General features: G+C 46.0%; 1 protein-coding gene across 1 annotated transcript in view; it reads left to right on the top strand.

Annotated features, from left to right (window-relative positions):
• Positions 1 to 251: 251 nt before the first annotated feature.
• Positions 252 to 21,015, top strand: part of GALNT14 (polypeptide N-acetylgalactosaminyltransferase 14) — a 217,041-nt gene continuing 196,277 nt past the window's right edge. Inside the window, exon 1 of the mRNA XM_055399652.2 lies at positions 252 to 424. Within this exon, the coding sequence (XP_055255627.1) occupies positions 296 to 424 (129 nt within the window). The 5' untranslated portion in view covers positions 252 to 295. The remainder of the gene's footprint in view (positions 425 to 21,015) is intronic.

Below are 21,015 nucleotides of genomic sequence, written 5' to 3'. Positions count from 1 at the left end.
CGGGGAGCACCTCGGCGGCCACCGCGCTTCTCCGGCTGGACTGGTCGTCCAGCTTGGCGGCCCCGCGGCCCTCGCCTGCCGCGCCTCGGGGCACCGCGTGGTCCCGCCTTGTGCTCGCTGCTCTCCGGAGCGGGCGGGGCGCCTGGCAGGCTCCCGCCGGTCCTCCCCGGCTCCGGATCCCGGGCCAGCGCTCGCGGGAGCAGGGCGCTCTCCAGGACACCTGCCCCGCCGACCCTGACCGCCAGGGGGTGCCCCCGGGGCGCAGTGACGCCAAGAGGAGAAGGCAAGCGGGACCATGCGGCGCCTGAGTCGCCGCCTGGTGCTGCCGATCTTCGGGGTGCTCTGGATCACCGTGCTGCTGTTCTTCTGGGTGACCAAGAAGAAGTTGGAGGTGCCGACCGGACCCGAAGTGCAGACCCCCAAGGTACGGGGCTTGGCTGCGCGCCAGGCGCGGGGCAGTGGTTGGCAGGAGGGCGCGCAGCTCGCGCGCGGGGTTTGCGGGCTCCCGGGAAGCCAGGGCGGGGGTCTGGGTGCTGCGAGCAGGTAACCGGGCGCCGGATGCGGCTACAGTGTGATATTTCTGGATTTTACAAAAGCTCAGGGGCATCCCCGGCCCCGCGCTGTGTGGAAGTGGGAGTGGGTGTGGGTGGCGGGCGCGCGCTGGCTTGCGGAGCGGGGCTCTTAACTTGGGTACAGCTCGCCTGGGTCCCGGGGCGGCGGGGGCGCAGCGGTCTAGCCGCCCGGGGATTGGTGGTCCGTGGACGCTACGAGACAGTAGCTGGTGGGGGTCGGGTGGCAGGGCCGGCCGGCGCTTGGCGCCCGAGAGAAGTCTGGCGGCCGCGCTGACCTCCTTCCTTCCCGCAGCTGCCAGGCCGGAGCAGGGGAGGCTGGAGGCCCGGGGGTGCTCCGCGCGCGCGTGTGCGGCGCGGGCGAGCGCTCTGCAGCCTCCCGGGCGGCTGCCGCCCGGGCCCACCCAGCCTGTCGCAACCCTTGCTTTATAATTGTCCTCGATCTCTTCAGCTGCATTGGAAGTTGAAATGAATGTGCCCTGAACATCACTAAAGAGCCTGTAAAAACAGACGCCTTGGTATTGGTGGGGAGTTGGGAAAATGAGAGTCTAAGTGGCTTTTCCAACTCCTGCCCAGGCGGTTCATCTGAGCGGAGCCACTGGGCTCTCCCTGCAGGCTCAGTCTTACCTTTACTCAGAGCCCCCTTTCCTCGGTCTCTTCTTCCACAGACCTGACCGTGGGGCACAGAAGGGGGCCTCAGGGGGGTTTCCTGACCAGCCAGGCAACATTTATGAACAGGGTCCAGAGAGGTCGTCCAGTAACTGTGAAAGAGCCCTTGGAGAAGCTTATGGTCCCAAGCAGGAGACTGAAAATAATGGGGAGAGGAGTAAATACCGTGCAGAGGACCAACTAGGTGCCAGGTACATGTGGGTGCTTCATAAATAGTTGTAGGAGTTGGGTGGGATTCTTATTCCATAGATTAGGAAACTGATTCAGTCTTGCCTTAGGATGCTACTGATTTGAACTCAGACCTCCGATATTCAGGATCTTTCTACTATATAAAGTTGCCTCTGAGATTGCCTTTTAACTGTCTTTGGGCACTTACATTCTGAAATCTTGCCAATGCTCGATTGGATTCCCCAAGCATTTATTGATGATCTGCTGTGTGCCAGGCAGTGTGCTAGCTGCTGTGGGTACAAAGATGCAGAACCTATTCTCTGCGGGCAGGGGACTTGCTCAGGAATGGACCAGGGCCATACATTGTGCACTAGGTGTCATGGGGGCCTGGGGACTTAATGGAGAAGGAGGAGGAGGGCACAGGGAACTGAATAGAGAACGAAGAACAGTAGGTTTGGCACTAGGTAGGGAGGGCATTCCAGGTAGAGGTTAATTGCACCAAACAGGCCGAGAGGAATGACACAGCATGCTGGGTGAGTTTGGCACAATTCGAGCATCAAAGCATGTGGTTGATGGCGGGGATGAGGTTGGGGGGAATGTGTAAGAGTCCTGTTGGGTAGGACCTTGAGGGTTCCAGGGGGCCTTGAGGCTGCACTAAGCAGGGGAGTGACAAGGTCAGATGGATGCCTTCCAATAGCCTTCATCACACTGGATCGATTTTCTCACTCACTTCGGACCCGCCCGTAGATCTGGGGAGCTTTTCCTTTTTCCCTGGGTGGTTCTGCTCCTTGTGATGCAGTTAATGATGCCTGCGGGGACATGAACACTCTCTGTTTTGCGTTGAACGTCATTACCTTAAGCTTGCTTATTCTAGTTTACTCCAGGGAGCTGGGACCAGAGGTCTGTTGCTTCCCTTGTGCACTTTGTTCTTCTTCCTTCCCTGCTTCTTCTCATCCCGCCGTGCGCTGAGCACACATTTATCCAGTGCAGCCACAGGCCAGGCTCTGTGCTGGGTTTGGGCATTGCTATGAGAAGCACACTTTGCCTCTGCCGTCTGGGGGTGGCTCTCACAACTTCCTGGCTGAGGCAGAATTGCCAACAAATGAGTAGTGGGTGGGCTGGGGGCAGTGGTCTAATGTCAGATATAGTGCTGTGCAGTCATGGAACAGGGGTCTCCTAGTTTTGACCACTTGCTCTTTGTCTTAACATCTTCTCCCCCCCCCCACATTTTCTGTCTCCTTTATAACCGTGAATTCTTTAGCCTTTAGCAATCTTGATACTTCTTATTGTTGGTCACCCTTTCTTGTTAGTCTATTTCTTCTTTCTCTCTTTCACCTGTATTATGACTTTGTGTCTACATATATATGTTGTGTATATTTGTAGGTGTATTTTGTTTCTGGTGGATGAGCATCCCTCTGTATCATGGTGCGTATGTATCTGAGGGGAGGGATGGAGAGACAAAGAGAGGCCCTTCTCAGTGCCACAACAGTCGTTCCCATCACTGATCTATCAGGAAATGTGCATGTCAGTTCCCAAGGAGTGCAGTAGGATTCCAAACCTGACTCCACATCAGAGCCACCTAAGAGAGCTCGTTTAATATACACTTTTTTATATTTACTGCAGAGATTATGATTCTGTGGGTTTTGGTAGAAGGTCCTAGAATCAGTTTTTTTTTTTTTTTTAACAAGGGCCCTGTGTGAATCTGAAGTAGCCTATTGATGGATGGTTTTGGAAGCTAGTTGAAGAATACCAAGTATCTATGGGTTTTTTTGTGGTTCAGCGGGCCCCGTGTAAATATGGCCAAATAATTTCATTCTTCTTGAGTTCCTGGTGGTCCAAGCTTGTGTGAGCATGTGCATTCATGTGAAATAACAATAGCTAGCATTTGCATTGGGTTTTACAAATTCACAAACTCCATTTCACATGTATTAGCTCATTTAAGCTTCACAATGACCACAAACAATGAGGCAGATCATACTTTAATGCACATGAGATTGAGCAATGAGGTTAAACAATTGGCCCAAGATAGCAGGGCTGTTATTAAGTGGCAGCATCAGCACAAGAATGGAATTGGATCATCCTGGCAACCACCCACACCCTGTGCTCCTTCCTTGCCACCAAGCCACCTGGATGCCTGGGTCTTTGCTAGGGGATGATGGGGTGAGGTCAGGGATGTTTACAGCTGCATGGTGCCCACCTACTTTCCAAGTACTTCATGACTCATGCCTAGGTGCTGGTCTTTGTAGAGCTCCAGGGAGGTTGGTGCAATCTGTGGGGAAACTACCTCAGAGGGAATCCTGCCCTATCCATGGAGGAGGCCATCTGGGGCCGAGGAAGCGCTTCTGGCTGGACAGAGTGAACCCTGATGGGACGGGTCCAATGGGAGGCTGCAGCGTCATTGGGTGGTTGCAGGTGCTTGCAGCACCCTTAGTCTAGGAATCATTTGCCAGGGCAGAGATTGTTTCCTCGACAGTGAGAATTATCCAGGGACATTTGTCTACTATAGGGCAAAAAATTTGGTTTTTGGGTGAGTTCAGTATCCCAGGTTTCTCTAGATGATGCTTCTGTCCAGTCCTGGGGAGACCTCTTGCCTTGGATGTGTCTGAAGCCATGGGGACTCTGCCTAGGGCTCTTCCCAGTGTGGTAGAGGGGTCAGTTTATTTTCCAAAGCAAGAGCTGTGGGCTCCCTTTCCTCTGAAATATTTAGAGAAGTTGAAATGGTGGAGGGGTTGGACAGGAGAGGGCTGCAGCCAGGGCTCCTTGGCTGGGGACTTCCCAGCTTGTCTATTCCATGCAGCCAGTTGCCTTTGCTGGGGACTAGGCCCTGACTCTCTTTCTCAATGTTAGGAAATATCCTCACTCACCCGGCAGTGGGATCACCAAAGTGGGCCTGATAATAAAATAAAAACTATGCCCCGTCACAATCCAAGTGATATGGAGAAGCCAGGCTGCACTCTTGGTTTAATAAAATTAATTGGATTTTTTTCTTAGTTTCAAGAAGGGCTGGTTCTATTAATAGCTCAAATAAAGACTTATTTAAGTTTGACTTTTCAATGTTGATTTGATTTTTATGGGGATTCCAACCCCCAAATTCAGCAAAGCTCTAATTCCTAATTGAAAATCATGTAACAAGCTTGATGCTTTCATTTAAACAGGATTTTAGCCAAAAGTACTGTACCACTAAAAAAAAAAAAAAGAAAAACGTTTCCATTTCTTCTGTCTTCTATCATTTGTTTGCCATTTGGAGAATTATACAATAACTGACAGAAATTTTTTTTTTTAAAAAACAGCAAATTTGTCTCTTATTTTCAAGAAACTAAATTTAGGCCAGGGGCTTAGGGCTTAGTAAAAGAAGAATTTGAGGCCTGAGGGTACTTTTGGAGGAAGGTAGTGGAAATGTAAAGGATTTGAGTAAAGTGCCTCGGGCCCATGTAAATGTATTTGTGCTGTGCTAGAAATAAGGCAAACACTGTCAGAAAGGAGCTTGTTTTCTGTAATATTTGCATACTGCACGTCTTATGTATATGGCACTTATTCCCCATTTATTAGATAATTTCTGCCACACACACACACACACACACACACACACAATTCATCAATTTTAGAGAGAGGCCCTAATAATCCGCTGAAGCTCCGTGGGCATATTTTAGATTCTGTTCAGGGAATTTCAACTCTGGCATGACCAGAAACAGCCCGTTTTCAGGTGAACCTTCATCCCTCGTGAACATTCATGCCTGTGTGTGCTGGTGGCCACGCTGGGCACTGTGCTGATTTCCCATCTAAGGCAGTTCCTGGAGAAGGTGGCGAGGATGATGCTGCCTTCGTGGCCCAGATGTGGCTACTGTGAGAAGCTGGGAAATATGAGACTAGCAGGTTAGAACTCCAGGTATTCAAGAAATAGCATGCCTTGCTTTCTAGATATTAACAAGCTTAAAACAAAACAAACCACCGCCCCCACCCCCACCTCCCATAAACGAAACCAAACCCTGAGCTCCCCTGTACTCCTCTCTTGCCTTGATCAGCCCCATCATGCTGGTGGGAATTTCTCTTCCCTGGGTTATTTTTGGCCTGCCTCGGGTTGTACCCTTGTCCCAGCTAGTATTCTCCCCCAGGCCGTATCCCAGGGACCCACAGATCTATTTTAAGGGAATCTCTTTGAGTCAGTCTGGGAACCTCTCTCTCTCTCTCTGTCCCTAAACCCTTATTCTCCTAAGTTGCCTGGTGCTTTTGGAAACAAAGACCAGGAATCCCTGTCTTAAGATTTCCCAGAGGCTCAGAATGATACTTGTTGCAATCAGAGAAGACACAGGGACAAAACCAGAAAGGAAAGAGAAATTAATGTCCCTATCACAAGCTTCCCCAGCCTGTCTAGAGACTACCCTTTTCCAAGGGTAGTCTCATCTGTTTTATCATTTAAAAGTGCTAATCTCCACTGATAAGAGTTCATTTATTAGCTCAGCAGGGACAGAATGAGGTTGCCCTTGGCTGATGCCTAAGAGCCGGGATCTTTACAGGGCCAGGTTCACATGCCATCTCGTCTGCTTCCTCTGTCTTCTTCCTTTCCCACACCTCTCCCATCCCAAATTTCCAAAATAGTCTTATGCATTATCAGGCACCCAGGAACAAATTTTGAAGAAATGCGTTTCTGTGCCTCTGTTTAGTTTCTAACGTTTACAGTTATGTCATACTTCCAGAGCATTTCGAAGTCCCTGATGTATTTTTCGGAAAAGAAATCTGAATTAGAAAGTAGGGACAAACCCCCAGCCCCTTCTCTGGGGGCGACTGTGAACCCCGCTATGACTTTTGCACATTCCACTTGAGATCAGTGTTATAGACCCGCCATCTGTTTGGGGAAGTGAGTCTCTACAGCTGGCTGCTGCCTCTTCCCACTTGCCTGTAGTGACCCGGAGCTGGGAGTTGGCCTTCCTCCTTGTCTGGACCTCAGAGACTCAAACTGCAGCAGGGTCAGAAAATGGAGACCCCAGCCCTCTCGTGGCAGCTCCCGTCATGTCATAATCAAGTGTGGGTTTGCCTTCTGGTTTTTCTAATACACCTGGCAGCCCAGGTGTCTCTTTCTGCCATTGGTGGTTTCAGGGGTCACTCAGATAGTCTTTTCTGGGCTCAGTCTCCTCATCTGTGAAATGGGAGCAGCATGCTACAGCCCTGCCTATCCATCTCCCACTTGCCTTGCCAGCAGTCTGAGTCATTTTGCGTTACTTGTGAATAACTCTGAAGTGAAACCTCATGGCTTTAAATAATTATACCACGGATACTCTGAGTCTATTACTTATCTTTTAATTATTTTACCAGAAACGCTAGATTAACCAAACACTAAATCAGTTTCTGAGTCCTGAGATGTTGAGCTGATTAAGAAAGAACCCCTTTGGGACAGTGAAAAACACGCGCATGCACACACACGTGTACAGTGGCACGCTGGGGAATTCTGCAGAAGCTCCCGAAATTTGCTGGCTCTGGCATTTTGGTATTTGAGGATAAATGGCCTGAGATGACCTTCTGGGGCAGCAGCCTTTGCATTCGGTAGCAGATGCCACCATCATAGGACCTAATAGACACTAGGAAGCTGACGGCGAGAGGAAGGAAGACCCGTCTACAGTGACAGGAATGTGTATGCCTGCCGGGGAGTCCTCTTTCCTCCTGCTTTCCTTTCCATCACTTCCCTCCTCCCTTTATCACATTCTTCCTCCTTCTCTTACTCACGTTTTCTGGGAAGCAAGAGGGCCCTGGAGCAGAGAGGCCCAGGGCACTTGGTCAGGAGTCCCGGAAAGAAGTCTGGAGGCCTGGGAGCCTAGTACCTCCCTGCAGGCTCTAACCAAGGTCAGGAGCGGCTTGCCTAGCTGCTGGTCTGGACGCAAAGGCAGTTCTTTCTGAAGGAGGGATGTGGCTGCTCTGGCCACCCTGAGCCATTCTACTCAGACTCCCTTTATCAGCACAAACCCTCTTGGCTGGAATTAAGGGGCCAGCGGACCACTGCCTCCAGACAATGCCGATTTCAAGTAGAGTCTCTTCTGCCTACCATTTCCCAGAGACGAGATTAGGCACTTAAAAAAAATAATTAAATTCTCCTCATATCACTTGTCTTCTTAACTGTGAGCACTACAGAGATCTTTCAAGGAAATGCAGGGGCGAGCAGCACAGGCACTTGTTCCTGCCACTGGATCTGAGTGCCCAAGCCAAAGAGAGCCACCACCCAGCTGCCTCTTTCTAATGATCACGTTGTTTGAGCCTAATTTGCATCTCATTCACAGCCAGGAGAGCATGAGGAACATCTCCAGGGTGGGGAGGACCGCCCCGTCTTGACACGCTCTTTCCCAAGAGGCAACCAGTCCCTTTCCTCAGTCCTCACTAAGGTTTGGAAATTAGGATTTTTTTCCTCTAATGGCCCAGGCTGAGGATTTATGTAGCTCCTGTTGTTCCTCTGAGAGCACTCTAATCATTAATTTCCCCCCCAGCCACAGAGAGACTGAGCCGATCAATATTTATGCTCCCATTGCTTGCAGCTGCAATGTGTAGGCATAGTGGAGGCCAAACTCCTTGATGGTCATTGAGAAATTAGCTGGCATTCGTATTTCAGGCTCATTGTTTTCTTGGAGCTCCGGGAGATCAGACCACGTGGTCCATGGATTAATTAAGCCACCCAGATAATTGGCTGTCAATAGACGGGCAGTTGATAGCTGGCAGCTGAGCGCTGAATTGACAGGTCCTGATTGTGGTGGGCTGGTGGTCTTCACCTGCAGAGGGACTGCGCAAAGACCTGAATGATTAAAGGTGAATCAGAAACTGGAGGATAAGAGAGAGCTTCCTCCCTCCTCCTCTTCGTGTGATGTTACAGGGTTTACAGAGCATTTTTATTCACAAATGACTCCTTTGATTCTTCCTGCAACTGCGTGTGGTGGGTGTTATTGTTACCCTCGTTCTCTGAAGTAGGATGAAAACTGAGGTTACAATAGGGAGGAGACAGGCAAGCTCGCCCAACCGTTACATGGCCTTGAACTCACTTTTCTGACTATAAAGCCTGTGCTGTTTCTATCATGGCTATGCTCAATGTCCGGCTAGCTTCCTTTTCCAGGGGAAGTGGTAGTACTTTTATATGTGTATGTGCTTTGTGTATATTTTCATCTGGACAAAAAGCTCATGCTGAAAAATGATCTCTATACCTCTGATAAAACACCAGCATTGCTTTTCTGCACATAAAGGGGAATGGTGGGTCAGGTTAAGGGAACTGTACAACCTGTCTCTGAAGGGCCACCAGGACTTTGTGTTTTCTCCCAGGACAGGCCAAGTTTAACTCAGTCTCAGACTCAGCAGAAACATGCTCCAGGTGATTTGGGGAAGATACTGGGCTGGACTGGCAGACTCGTGGTCCTGGGAGAAGTGGAGAGAGTCTTTCGTCCCCCTTCAGTCCTATTGTCGGTACTGGCTCTGTCTTTGTATTAGTGATGCCCTCCCCCCTCAACCCCCATCCAGGATTGGCAAAGTTTGACAGCAGGAAATGAAGCTCTGCTGTCATTCAAGAGGCTGCTCAACTCAGAAGTCAATGGGATCCTGCAATTAAGATGGAAACTGTTGATCTGTATCCATTTTGTGATGAATGTGGTTCTTAAACAATCAGAAGCAATTTCCCTCTAAGAGGAAAAATGTCATTTGAAAGAGCCGAAGACATCCTATTTGAAATGTGAGGCAGGTAAATGGGGGAGTGACTCCAGGGAAGTGACTTTGGCAGGTACCCAGCATCACCTGAGAGAGCCTCGCGGCTCAAAGATAGAGGGCGCCCTGCCTGCGTCGTGATTTTCAGCCTTGAAGGGCCAGGGTTCAGCCATTTGGTGGCTGCTTTGGGGGTTGGGTGTGACTAACGGAGTTGCTGCCCATGTATATGCTTAACGTTATGACAGCATAAAATCAGGAGGTTGCTGATATCTTCCTGGTATTTTTGTCTGCAATTCTGGTGAGCTACAAGAGAGCTCATGGTAATGCTTTTGTGATGTGGCCTGAATGTCACAGTCTGTATTGCGGGATCCTGGGCAGAAACATGACTTTTCTACTCTTGTGCATTTCTGCAGAGCATGGCAACATTAATGGGGACAATATTTTTTAAGGATATGCTTGGAGTAAGAGTGAAAGGGAATGTAAACCTAGAGAACTCTGATATTTTCCCTCTCTGCTCAAAAGTCCTGATGGTTTTCTAATCATTTGTTTAATTATGGATCAGATAAACCCTCTGTAATTCTCCCTGCCTCTCTTAACACTGAGATTATGGCTTTTGCTTCAGATTTTAGCTTTTCTGCTAAAACTGAGTGTGTATTTTGGGGGCAGTGTCTTCTAAAGCTGAACATATGTATAATATATTAATATTCCTATGACTCTGCAATGTCACTCCTAGCCATAAGCCCCAAAGAAATGTGTTCGTATTTCAACGAACACCTTGCATTCCAATTAAAGTCAGCACTTTTTTCTGTAAAGGGTCAGATACAGTAAGTCCCCTATATACAAATGAGTTCCATTCTGAGAGCACATTTGTAAGTCCAGTTTGATTGCTAAGTCCAACAAAGTTGGCCTAGGTACCCAACTAACATAGTCAGCTATATAATATTGTACTATAATAGGTTTATAATAGTTTTCACACAAATAATACATAGAAAACAAAAAACATTTTTAATTGGAGAAGGAAATGACAACCCGCTCCACTATTCTTGCCTGGAGAATCCCATTGACAGAAGAGCCTGTCTAGGGTCCTTTGGGGTCACAGGAGTCGGACACAACTTAGCGACCAAAGAGACAGAGAATCTTACACTACAGTACTTTGAAAAGCACAGTATACGACAACTGGCATACAGGGGCTGGCATCGAGTGAACAGGCAAGAAGATTTACTGGCTGGAGGAGGGAGAGGAGGTAGGAGAAGGTAGAGCTGAAGGACCGTCAGCAATAGGAGACAGAGGACAAGCCGCCATTTCACTCATGCCTGACACTGATGGAACGCACCTGTGCATCTTTGAAAGTTTGCAATTTGAAGGTTCATATGTTGGGGATGTACTCAGAATCTTTTTTTTTTTTTTTAGATTGTATGGTTTCTGTTGTAACTATTCGACTCTGATATTGTAGAGTGAAAGACATTATGTAAATGAAATGAGCATGGCTGTGTTCCAGTAAAACTTTATTTATGGACCCTGAAATTTGAGTTTCGTGTAGTTTTCCCATCTCATGAGATATATCTCTTTTGGCGTGATTGTCAAAGATTTACAAATGTAAAAGCCATTCTTAGTTTGCAGGGTGTCCTAAGACAGGTGGCAGGCCAGATTTGGCCTTCAGGCTGTGGAAAGAAAGTGAAAGTGCTCAATCGTGTCTGATTCTTTGCGACCGCATGGACTGTACAGTCCTTGGAATTCTCCAGGCCAGAATACTGGAGTGGGTAGCCTTTCCCTTCTCCAGGGGATCTTCCCAACCCAGGGATTGAACCCAGGTCTCCCGCATTACAGGAGGATTTTTTACCAGCTGAGCCACCAGGGAAGCCCAAGAATACTGGAGTGGGTAGCCTCTCCCTTCCCCAGTGGATCTTCCTGACTGAGGAATTGGCTGTGGAATTCTACTTAAAATACAAGAACAGGCCAAACTAATCTGCAGTGTTTGAAGTCAGCTTCATGGTGACCCTTGGTTGGCCTCAGTGACCAGAAGGGAAACTGTGGGGCGGGGGAGGGGGGAGGGTGCATTTGGGGAATTGGTACCCTGTTAGTTTCTTGATCTGGGTGCTTGTAACTTGAGTATGTTCGCTTTGTGGAAATTCACCGAATGCTTGCTCTTTTCTGTTTGCATATGCCACCTCAATAAGGCCTTCGAAAAGAAAAGAATGAGTGGGTGGCTTCTGACTCCGGGTATTAGCACCTCCTTTGAGGTCAGAGTGCAGAAGTTTTCATTCTTGTAGCCACTGGCTTCTGTTTCTGAACAGAGAAATGTCTTGATAGATCTCCCCCGTTTCCCAATACCTACTCCCTTTTACATACAGGGAGATGTTTCACAGCTAGTGTGGTACAGGTACCAGCCACCCAAAATACCGTACCTGGAAGAGTTAAGCTTTTAGTTGCTGAATCATAGGAAGATGGTTAAGGGAGGGGAATTCTAAAGGAGACCCAGGCAGTGGGAACTGCTAGTAGGAATTCGGCTGTTAGAGCTGCTCCATAGTAAATCTAGGCTGAAATCTACCTTTTTATGGTTAAGATGTGGAGGCTTAGTTACATATGTTGTTGGTTAGTTGCTCAGCCCTGTCCGACTCTTTGCGACCCCATGGACAGCCTAGCACCCGCTAGGCTTCTCTGTCCATGTGATTTCCCAGGCGAGAATACTGGAGTGGTCAGGATCTTCCTGACCCAGGGATCGAACCTGTGTCTCCTGCATTGGGAGGTGGATTCTATACCATTGAACCACCAGGGAAGCCCTGTTTACAGTGAATGGAATTATATGGCATAAGCTACTGGCTTTTAGAAAACCAGCTTTCCCCGCCACCCCCCATCCAGCAAAAAAGCAGAGAACTAAGGACCTGAGCTCCTGTGAGTGCCAGGTGCTTCCTGTGTCAGACATCTGTTCTCCTAACAGCCCTGTACAGTAGGCATCGGTAGCTTTGTTCTTCAGGTGAGCAACATCAAGGCTTAGGGAAGTTAAGTGACTTTCCCAAGGTCATGCCACTTACCAGTGGAGGAAGTGGATTCCAACCCAGATCTGTCTGGCTCCAGAACCCACCTCTTCCCATTTTACCTTGCTCACCCCGGCTTCTTTCTCTCCCCTCACAGTCACACCGAATCTGGTCTCCTAAAAGAGATGCTGAATATATTTTCCCCTTAGCAACCTGTCATTAAAGCGGCCTTTGTTCTGCTTCCTAGAATTACACACATCTTGTTGAGACCAGAAGCTGTTGAATGAAATAGTTTATATCAGAAGCTATCTCTTCCAGGACAAGTCATTTTAAAACAACAGGCAAGGAGAAACTTTACAACACTTTCAAAGAGAAATATACTGTGCTTTCAGCTTTGTTTGCTATCCCTTGTGAACATGTCCAACCTATAGAGGACTGGAGATGTTTCTGGTCCCAGGGGTAAACTTTAAAAAAGGATGTCTTCAAGCTGTCACATTCTTGAGAGTATGCCCCCAGACTGATTAAAGAGGGGATGGCATGGACTTAATCAACAGATGCTGAAAATGCAAAGGCTGTTGTGAATGGAAAACAACCCCTCCCCCACAGCACCCCTCGGAGAGGAATAGTCCTGTATCCAGCATAATAGCACCAATTATTTGGTTGTTTGTACTGAGGAGTTGAAAGCTATCATGTGCCGGGAAAATACTCAGCATGGAGCAGTAATTATGGATCAGCTGATAATAAAGGATGCTCTGGATTGACTACTAATTAGATTATTAGCACCAAAAACAAATACCTACTATTAACCATGAATGAGCCACATTTATGGTATTCCCTACTTTTAAATGTGTATTCCTTTTTATAATGTGCAATTTCCTTTCTTCCCTTTCTGTGCCAAGACTTCCCATTTTCCCCAGTCATATTAAGCATCATTGTCTGTTCAGCTGTAACCAAGTGGTTTTCTTGTTTCCTTCCAGTCTCAAAAGGCGCTGAGAATGCTGATGAATTGAGTGTCACATGTCAGACCCTATGTGATACATGCTAGGTGTTTTCAGGGGAGAAGCCAGGATTATTACAGAGCAGGATCCAGGTCTTTCCCAATGGGCACAAAGTCTTTATAAGGGGTAAGGAGATGTATGGGCTTCCCTAGTTGCTCAGATGGTAAAGAATCCGCCTGCAATGTGGGAGACCTGAGCTCGATCCGTGGGTTGAGAAGATCCTTGGAGAAAGGAATGGCTACGCACTCCAGTGTTCTTGCCTGGAGAATTCCATGGACAGAGAGCCTGGTGGGCTATAGTCCATGGGGTCACAAAGAGTCAGACATGACTGAGTGACTTTCACTTTCACACTTTCTTTTCACAAGGGATTGTACGTTTTTCCCTGTCAAATACGTGCTAGAGTTTTGTGGCACTTTGAGGTTTGGAACTTGTCTTCCCGATTTGAGGAGATGGGATGGGCATTTGGGTGCTTTGAGTGTCTGCTTCCACCCTCCCCAGCAAGTAAGCCATCTTCCTACAAGTATGTTGACAATGCATTCCCAGTAGAATGAAATTCTAGCTATTTTCTGCCTGGGGCGGATGTGTGTTCTGTGGGTAGGACCATGTGGGAAGAGCCCCCTGGGATGTCTGCAGGGAGCAGCTGGCTATGGTAGGAGTCAGACGGCAGAGCTAGCCATGCCTTCAATAAGTGGTGAAAGTGACTCTCAGGAGTCCTGCAGGAAGTGCTAGTGATGGAACTTGTTTGTAACCACCATTATAACTAGGAGGGAGAAGCTTCCTTGGGGAGAGGGGTGAACAGCCACCTATCAGGAGAAATGTGAGGTTGCTCTATCTGTGTTAAGTATTCGTTCTTTCCAAGGCCTACCACGAGACAGGCAGGCGAGATTTAGTTGGTACTTGCCAGTACCGTCATACTTGGTGTTTAAAACTGGCACCTTTCTGATTAAACAGTGTCTGAGCCATATAGATTGTTCAGATGTTCTCTTTTGAATATTATCTCTGGATGTTGTATTGATTACTCTTATTTTACCAATGAAGAACTTGAGGTTTTATAGTGAAGAACTTGAGGTTTTATAGCATCCAGTGGGAACTTGCCTAAGTCTACAGAACTCGTGAGTGTTGGAGCCAAGACAGGTCTGGTTGATGCTGGGGTGCCAGTGAGGGAGTCAGCAAGTGAGAAAGACAGTGATCTCCTTGAAGGAATATCTCCCTTTGAGCACTCACTCAGCATGGGGAGAGAGGCTTGTCAAACAGGGGGAGACAGAGTGGGCCAGTTCCCCTGCACCAGGCCACGGGGTCAAGCTCATCTATTCATTCAGCAAACCTATATGGGCATTGCTGGGTGTGAAGTGCTGTGCAGGGGGTGGGAGATGACTGAGCCTGGTTCTGCCTGCCTTACCCAGGATGAATGCTTAGAGAATAGTAGAGTGTGGCCCTGTGGCCCCCAGCTGGTGCCTGGCTATTTCTGTCTCTAGAGCCCTCTCTCCTTCTTGGACTTTAAGGTGTGTTGCTTTATTCCTGGAAAGATAGAACTGTGGCCCTGGGATGGCTGTTTAATGGTAAAAGGGGCTGCAAGATGGCTGGAAATCTTTTCTGTCTTTTGAGTTAAAATGGGATGTAAGACCAAGGGAAATGGAGAGAATCTTTACACGGGTTCGCCAGATAGAAGTTTGAGACAATTGCTTTTGAATTTACTAGCAGTTGTTCTGCAAGGTTGAATTTCTTTCCCTGATCATGTCAGTCTGCTGTTAGCTCAGAAAACTGTGGTTGAAGTTTAATCTCCTCCTTAAAGCTCTTTCACTAAAACAGAAACCTATTATTCCACAGGGCCTCTTATTAGAAGTAGAAGGATTTAGGGCGGCCTTTTAAAGTCAGTTCAGTGAGTTTTGAAGAAGTCCATTTGCCAGGACCCACTTGTCCCCAAAGTGTCTGCTCCTTGAAAAGCACAGCACTAGTGGAAGGATAATGGGAAAGGAAAACCAGCCTCAGGATAGAAAAATAGGCTAACTGAGCAACCCACTTTAATTTAGTCAAGGAGGCCTATTGTGGCTTTTATACGGTTTTGGACACTGTAATTCAGACCCCACCTCCTCCTCTGCTTAGTCTGTGGGCTAAGAATGTTTTTTTAAAAATATTTTTGGTGGTTGGAAAAAAACTAGAAAGAAAAATATTTTGTGACACATGAACATTATCTGAAATTCAAATTTCAGTGTCCATAAATATAGTCTTATGGGAACCATCACCCTCAATTATGTATTATCTGTGGCTGCTCTCACCCTCCCGTGGGTGGCGGAGATGATAGCTGAGATGGAGACTAGGTGGCCCACGAAGCTGGAATTTTTACTGTCTTTTTAGGAAAAGTTTGCTAACCCCTGCCTCAGACCTTTGCTTCTCAAAGTGTGTTTTGGTGGTAGTTTGTTAGAAATGCAGTTTCTCGGGCCACTGCACAGCTACTGATTGAAAATCTGCATCTTAACAAGATGCTCAGGTGGTGTCTGGGCGATTAGCCTCTGAGAAGTCCTGTATCAGATGACAACACTCTTGCTCACAAAAAGCTAGTGTGAATCATACTTCATGGATTGGGGTCTGGAGTCAGTGCTACATTTCCCTATTTATTGAATTCAGCCTGATTCTGAGCTCCCATTCCCCTGGGTTGAAGTGGGGATTCCACATCTACTCACAGGTTCAGAAGGGTTGAGAAGGCTTCCTCATTGCCTGGTGACATGGGAAGGGCCTGGACCCTTTTAGCATCATGGTCATGTCTGTAATGTCATCATTTTAATGCTCTCAGGCTGGTGGGTTCCTTGTGATGCTGGGAGCCTGGAGCCCAGGGCCCAGCCTCCCTAGGGGCACCACACAGCCATTCCTCTTGGACCCTGCTGTCCCTGGGGTACCCACCACTTTCAGGACTGGCTACCTTTGTTATCTTGCCAATATGGAGGAATTCCCTTTTTCCATCACCTTCTGGGCTGCTCATTCTTTCAACATACCTAAGCTTTTATGTACCATTTCCCTGGGAGGGAGGGAGTGTCCTGTCCGAGTTATATGCTGAGGTTGGAGGCTGGTACAGGGCTGGGGTGAGAGTGAATGGGTGGAATGCAGTGAGAACGAATACAAATGAGGATCCTGGTACATTATTCTACCACTGTAGTGTATTAGGGTGCAGCTGGGGACATGACCAGCACAATGCAGTGGCAAATCTAGGATATCTTCCTGCAGAACAAGAAGAAATTCTGAAGGAATTTAGAGAAGGGGTGATTGTGTGGGTGGCAGGAGTGGAGAAGTTATTCCTAAGTTAGTGGGACTCAGCAGGAATGGCCAGAGGTCCGTGCAAACCAGGAGCAGCCCAGATGGCGGAAGAGTCTGAAAATAAAGCCATTTGCTTATTTTTGTTCTCAGATGTGAATGTGTATGAAAGTAAGTGGATCTCTTCAGTTGGTAATGTTATAGTATACTCACTGGGGACTTTGTTCAAGAAATGTTTTTAATTTAAGAATTTTTAACTGCTTGGAGTACATTAATTGCTCTTAAAGGGGCAATTCTGTGAAACTTGAACATGGCATTCCCTTTCTCTTGCTCCCTTGCCTAAATGAGAGCTGCTGTGTTCTGTATTTCTCTTCAAGGCTGATTCTGGTTTTTCTCGACCACCTACTTTCATCTTTAGTTCATGTAGTTGCTCTTACAGAAACGCCTCATGGAGAAGTCATCTTTTCTGTCTTGAATGAGGTCTTGGCAGGGCCATGGCCAAAAGTTACCTAGAATAGTGAAGTCTTCTGAGTTCAGAAGACATGAATCTGTGTGTATTCATTGGTGGAGCAAGAAGTGAAGACATCTTGGCTGGTGTTATCAGGAGGATGGATTGAGATCAAGGCCAGGGAGATTTCTTTCTTCTTATATATACCAGGTAACCCAAAGGCTGATGCCTTCCCTGCTGGCATTTGCTGAAATGTATGGCTAATCCACTGTATCTCTCTCCAAATTATCTTCTTGGGAAACTAGGGGAGGACCTAACACAGTGGACATGTGATGTGCCAAATTTAAAAAAAAGGATTCAAACTTTTGTTCATAGTAGCATCTGGTTTTGTTAAAAGCAAGATCAGTTCAGTTCAGTCGCTCAGTCGTGTCCGACTGCAGCATACCAGGCTTCCCTGTCCATCACCAACCCCCAGAGCTTGCCCAAACTCATGTCCATCGAGTCATTGATGCCATCCAACCATCTCATCCTCTGTCGTCCCCTTCTCCTCCTGCCCTCAATCTTCCCCAGCATCAGGGTCTTTTCCAATGAGTCAGTTCTTTCTCATCAGGTGGCCAAAGAATTGGAGTTTCAGCTTCAGCATCAGTCCTTCCAGTGAATATTCAGGACTGATTTCCTTTGTATAGACTGGTTTGATCTCCTTGCAGTCCAAGGGCCTCTCAAGAGTCTTCTCCAACAGCACAGTTCAAAAGCAAGATATCTATTGAAAAAAATTTGAAACATCAAAGTGGGTGATTTACATAAGTGGGTATCGTCTGTGTTGTATTTCTGATTGTGAAAGTGTTAGTCACTCAGTCATGTCCGACTCTTTATGACCCCATGGACTGTAGCCTGCCAGGCTCCTCTGGCCTTGGGATTCTCCAGGCAAGAATCCTGGAGTGGGTTGCCATTTCCTTCTTCAGGAGATCTTCCCCACTCAGGGATTGAACCTAGGTCTCCTGTGTTGCAGGTGAATTCTTTACCAGGGAAGCCCACGTATTTCTCATTGCCGTCTATTGATTGATTGATTTAGGTTTATCTTCTCCCTAATGCCCTCCACTCATCTCTCCCCTCCACTTTAAAAATAAGCAAACTAACAACCTGGATGTGTAAACTCCCGTATCTTTCTCTGTGCACCTTCTAGTCAGTATGTAAGCACATATAAACATTTACTGATCTACTTTGATCATTAATTATTAAGAAGGAGAGAAAGAGTGATCATATTATATGTACTCCTTTGTATCTTATTCTTCATTGGCCATGTCTCTTAGAAATCCTCAGGTCATTATTTTTAATAACTGAATCATGTTCTGTGGCATGGTAGTGGCTTATTCTAGACAACCCTTCCATGTATTGGGTATCTGCCTTGTCTGTTATCTCTTGTCACTACACACAGTGCTGCAGTAAATATCTATGCGTACTTATTCTTACACACTAGTGCTTTTACTCCTATGGGATAGCTTTGGAAGACTGGGAATTCTTAGTCAAAGGAAATCTAATTTTTGTATTAATAGATATTAAGATTGCTTTTAAAAACAGTGTAATAATTCACATTTCCACTAGCAAAGTGAGTATTCTTTCCCCAGTAGCCCCTTTAGCATGAATATTGTCATTTTCATTTTGCCCATTTTGGGTGTAAAATTGAATCCTATTGTAATTTTATATTCCTCTGACTACTGGAGAGGTTGAGTACATTCTCACATGTTTATTGCTCTTAAGGATCTGTTGTTCTGTGAAGTGTTTTTTCATATCCTCTGCCCATTTTCCACTGAGCTGTTTATCTTTTGTTGTCAGTAATGAGTTCTTTGTAAGTTACCCCTGCTGCTGCTGCTGCTAAGTCACTTCAGTCGTGTCCGACTCTGAGATCCCATAGATGGCAGCCCACCAGGCTCCCCCGTCCCTGGGATTCTCCAGGCAAGAACACTGGAGTGGGTTGCCATTTTCTTCTCCAAAGCATGAAAGTTACAGATAGCTCTTTATCGGTCATATGTAGTGCAGATTTGTTTCTAGTTAATTGTTAAACGTTTGACTTTGTTTAAAGCAGAGACATTACTTTGCCAACAAAGGTCTGTCTAGTCAAGGCTATGGTTTTTCCCGTGGTCATGTATGGATGTGAGAGTTGGACTGTGAAGAAAGCTGATCGCCGAAGAATTGATACTTTTGAACTGTGGTGCTGGAGAAGACTCTTGAGAGTCCCTTGGACTGCAAAGAGATCCAGCCAGTCCATTCTAAAGGAGATCAATCCTGGGTGTTCATTGGAAGGACTGATGCTAAAGCTGAAACTGCAATACTTTGGCCACCTCATGGGACGAGTTGACTCACTGGAAAAGACTGATGCTGGGAAGGATTGGGGGTGGGAGGAGACGGGGACGACAGAGAATGAGATGGCTGGATGGCATCACCGACTCGATGGACATGAGTTTGAGTGAACTCTGGGAGTTGGTGATGGACAGGGAGGCCTGGTGTGTTGTGATTCATGGGGTCGCAAAGAGTCGGACACGACTGAGCGACTGAACTGAACTGATAGTATATATTACCATATAATTTTTTACCTGTTTTTAGATAGTTAAATATGTCTTTAAAAGTAGTTAATGAGTGTTCTGTCTTATTTTTTTATTAGAAAGATCTTCCTAACTACTAAGTTGTATATAGAACATCCTAAATTTCCTCTTCTATATGAATTTCAAAAAAACTTTTGAAACTAAGTGCATCTGAATTTTATTTTTATTTCTAGTTTGAGGTGGGGATTTAACTCCATTTTATTCCAAATGGATAGTTATTTGTGTCAGTATAGTTAATTAAATGTCATCATTTTCTCCACTAAACATTGAGTTTTAACTCTAGGATCTCCACTCTGCTCTGTTGATCTATTTATCTTATTATACCAATATCATACTTTGTACTAGAATTTTCTTAGTAAACCAAGGTTACACGTGTTAATTAGCCCCATTAGATTTTATAGGCATAAAATCATATCATTATCAAAATGAATTAAATTTATCTCTTTTTTTTGAATGTTGATCTTGATTATTTCATTATTTTGTTTTGTAACATTCATGAGGACATTCCAAATAAAATACCAAGTCAATATAAGACTCTTGATTTTGATGCACATGGCTTTAGTATTTTATTATTTACTACTTCACATTTATGAAATATTCTTTATCATACTGTAGTAGTTTCCTTTCCTTTCCTGCGTTACTTCAGGTTTTTATTAGAAATATTTTTGGATTTTTAATTATATTTCGATTGAATCATATAGTTTTTCTGTTTTATTGATGCAGTGAATTATTTTGACTTCTTTATTTTTGAACCATCCTTGCTTTCCTGGAATAAACCCTTCATGGTTATAGTTTATATTTATTTATGCTACTGGATATTATTTGTTGGCATTTATTTGGAAGTTTAACAGATATGTTCATGAATTAGATTGATTTATAGTTTTTTTGGTACTCTATCAGGTTTTAAATTTAAGAGTATTCTGCTTCCACAAAGTTGATTAGGGAGATTTGTGTCTTTTTAAATGTTAAATAGTTAACATAATAGTTTAAATAACTTTAATATCAATAATCTCAGATATGCAGATGACACTACCCTTATGGCAGAAAGTGAAGAGGAACTCAAAAGCCTCTTGATGAAAGTGAAAGAGGAGAGTGAAAAGGTTGGCTTGAAGCTCAACATTCAGAAAACAAAGATCATGGCATCTGGTCCCATCACTTCATGGGAAATAGATGGAAAATCAGTGGAAACAGTGTCAGACTTTATTTTTTGGGGCTCCAAAATCACTGCAGATGCTGATTGCAGCCATGAAATTAAAAGACGCTTACTCCTTGGAAGGAAAGTTATGACCAACCTTGATAGTATATTAAAAAGCAGAGACATTACTTTGCCAACAAAGGTCCGTCTAGTCAAGGCTATGGTTTTTCCAGTGGTCATGTATGGATGTGAGAGTTGGACTGTGAAGAAAGCTGATCGCCGAAGAATCGATGCTTTTGAACTGTGGTGTTGGAGAAGACTCTTGAGAGTCCCTTGGACTGCAAGGAGATCCAACCAGTCCATTCTAAAGGAGATCAATCCTGGGTGTTCATTGGAAGGACTGATGCTGAGGCTGAAACTGCAATACTTTGGCCACCTCATGCGACGAGTTGACTCACTGGAAAAGACTCTGATGCTGGGAAAGGTTGGGGGCGGGAGGAGGAGGGGACGACCGAGAATGAGATGGCTGGATGGCATCACCG

The sequence above is a fragment of the Moschus berezovskii genome, chromosome 11, assembly GCF_049115385.1.
Source record: "Moschus berezovskii isolate FMDL1 chromosome 11, NW_MosBer_1.0, whole genome shotgun sequence".
Lineage (NCBI taxonomy): Eukaryota > Metazoa > Chordata > Mammalia > Artiodactyla > Moschidae > Moschus > Moschus berezovskii.
This window is presented reverse-complemented; position numbering and strand designations above follow the sequence as displayed.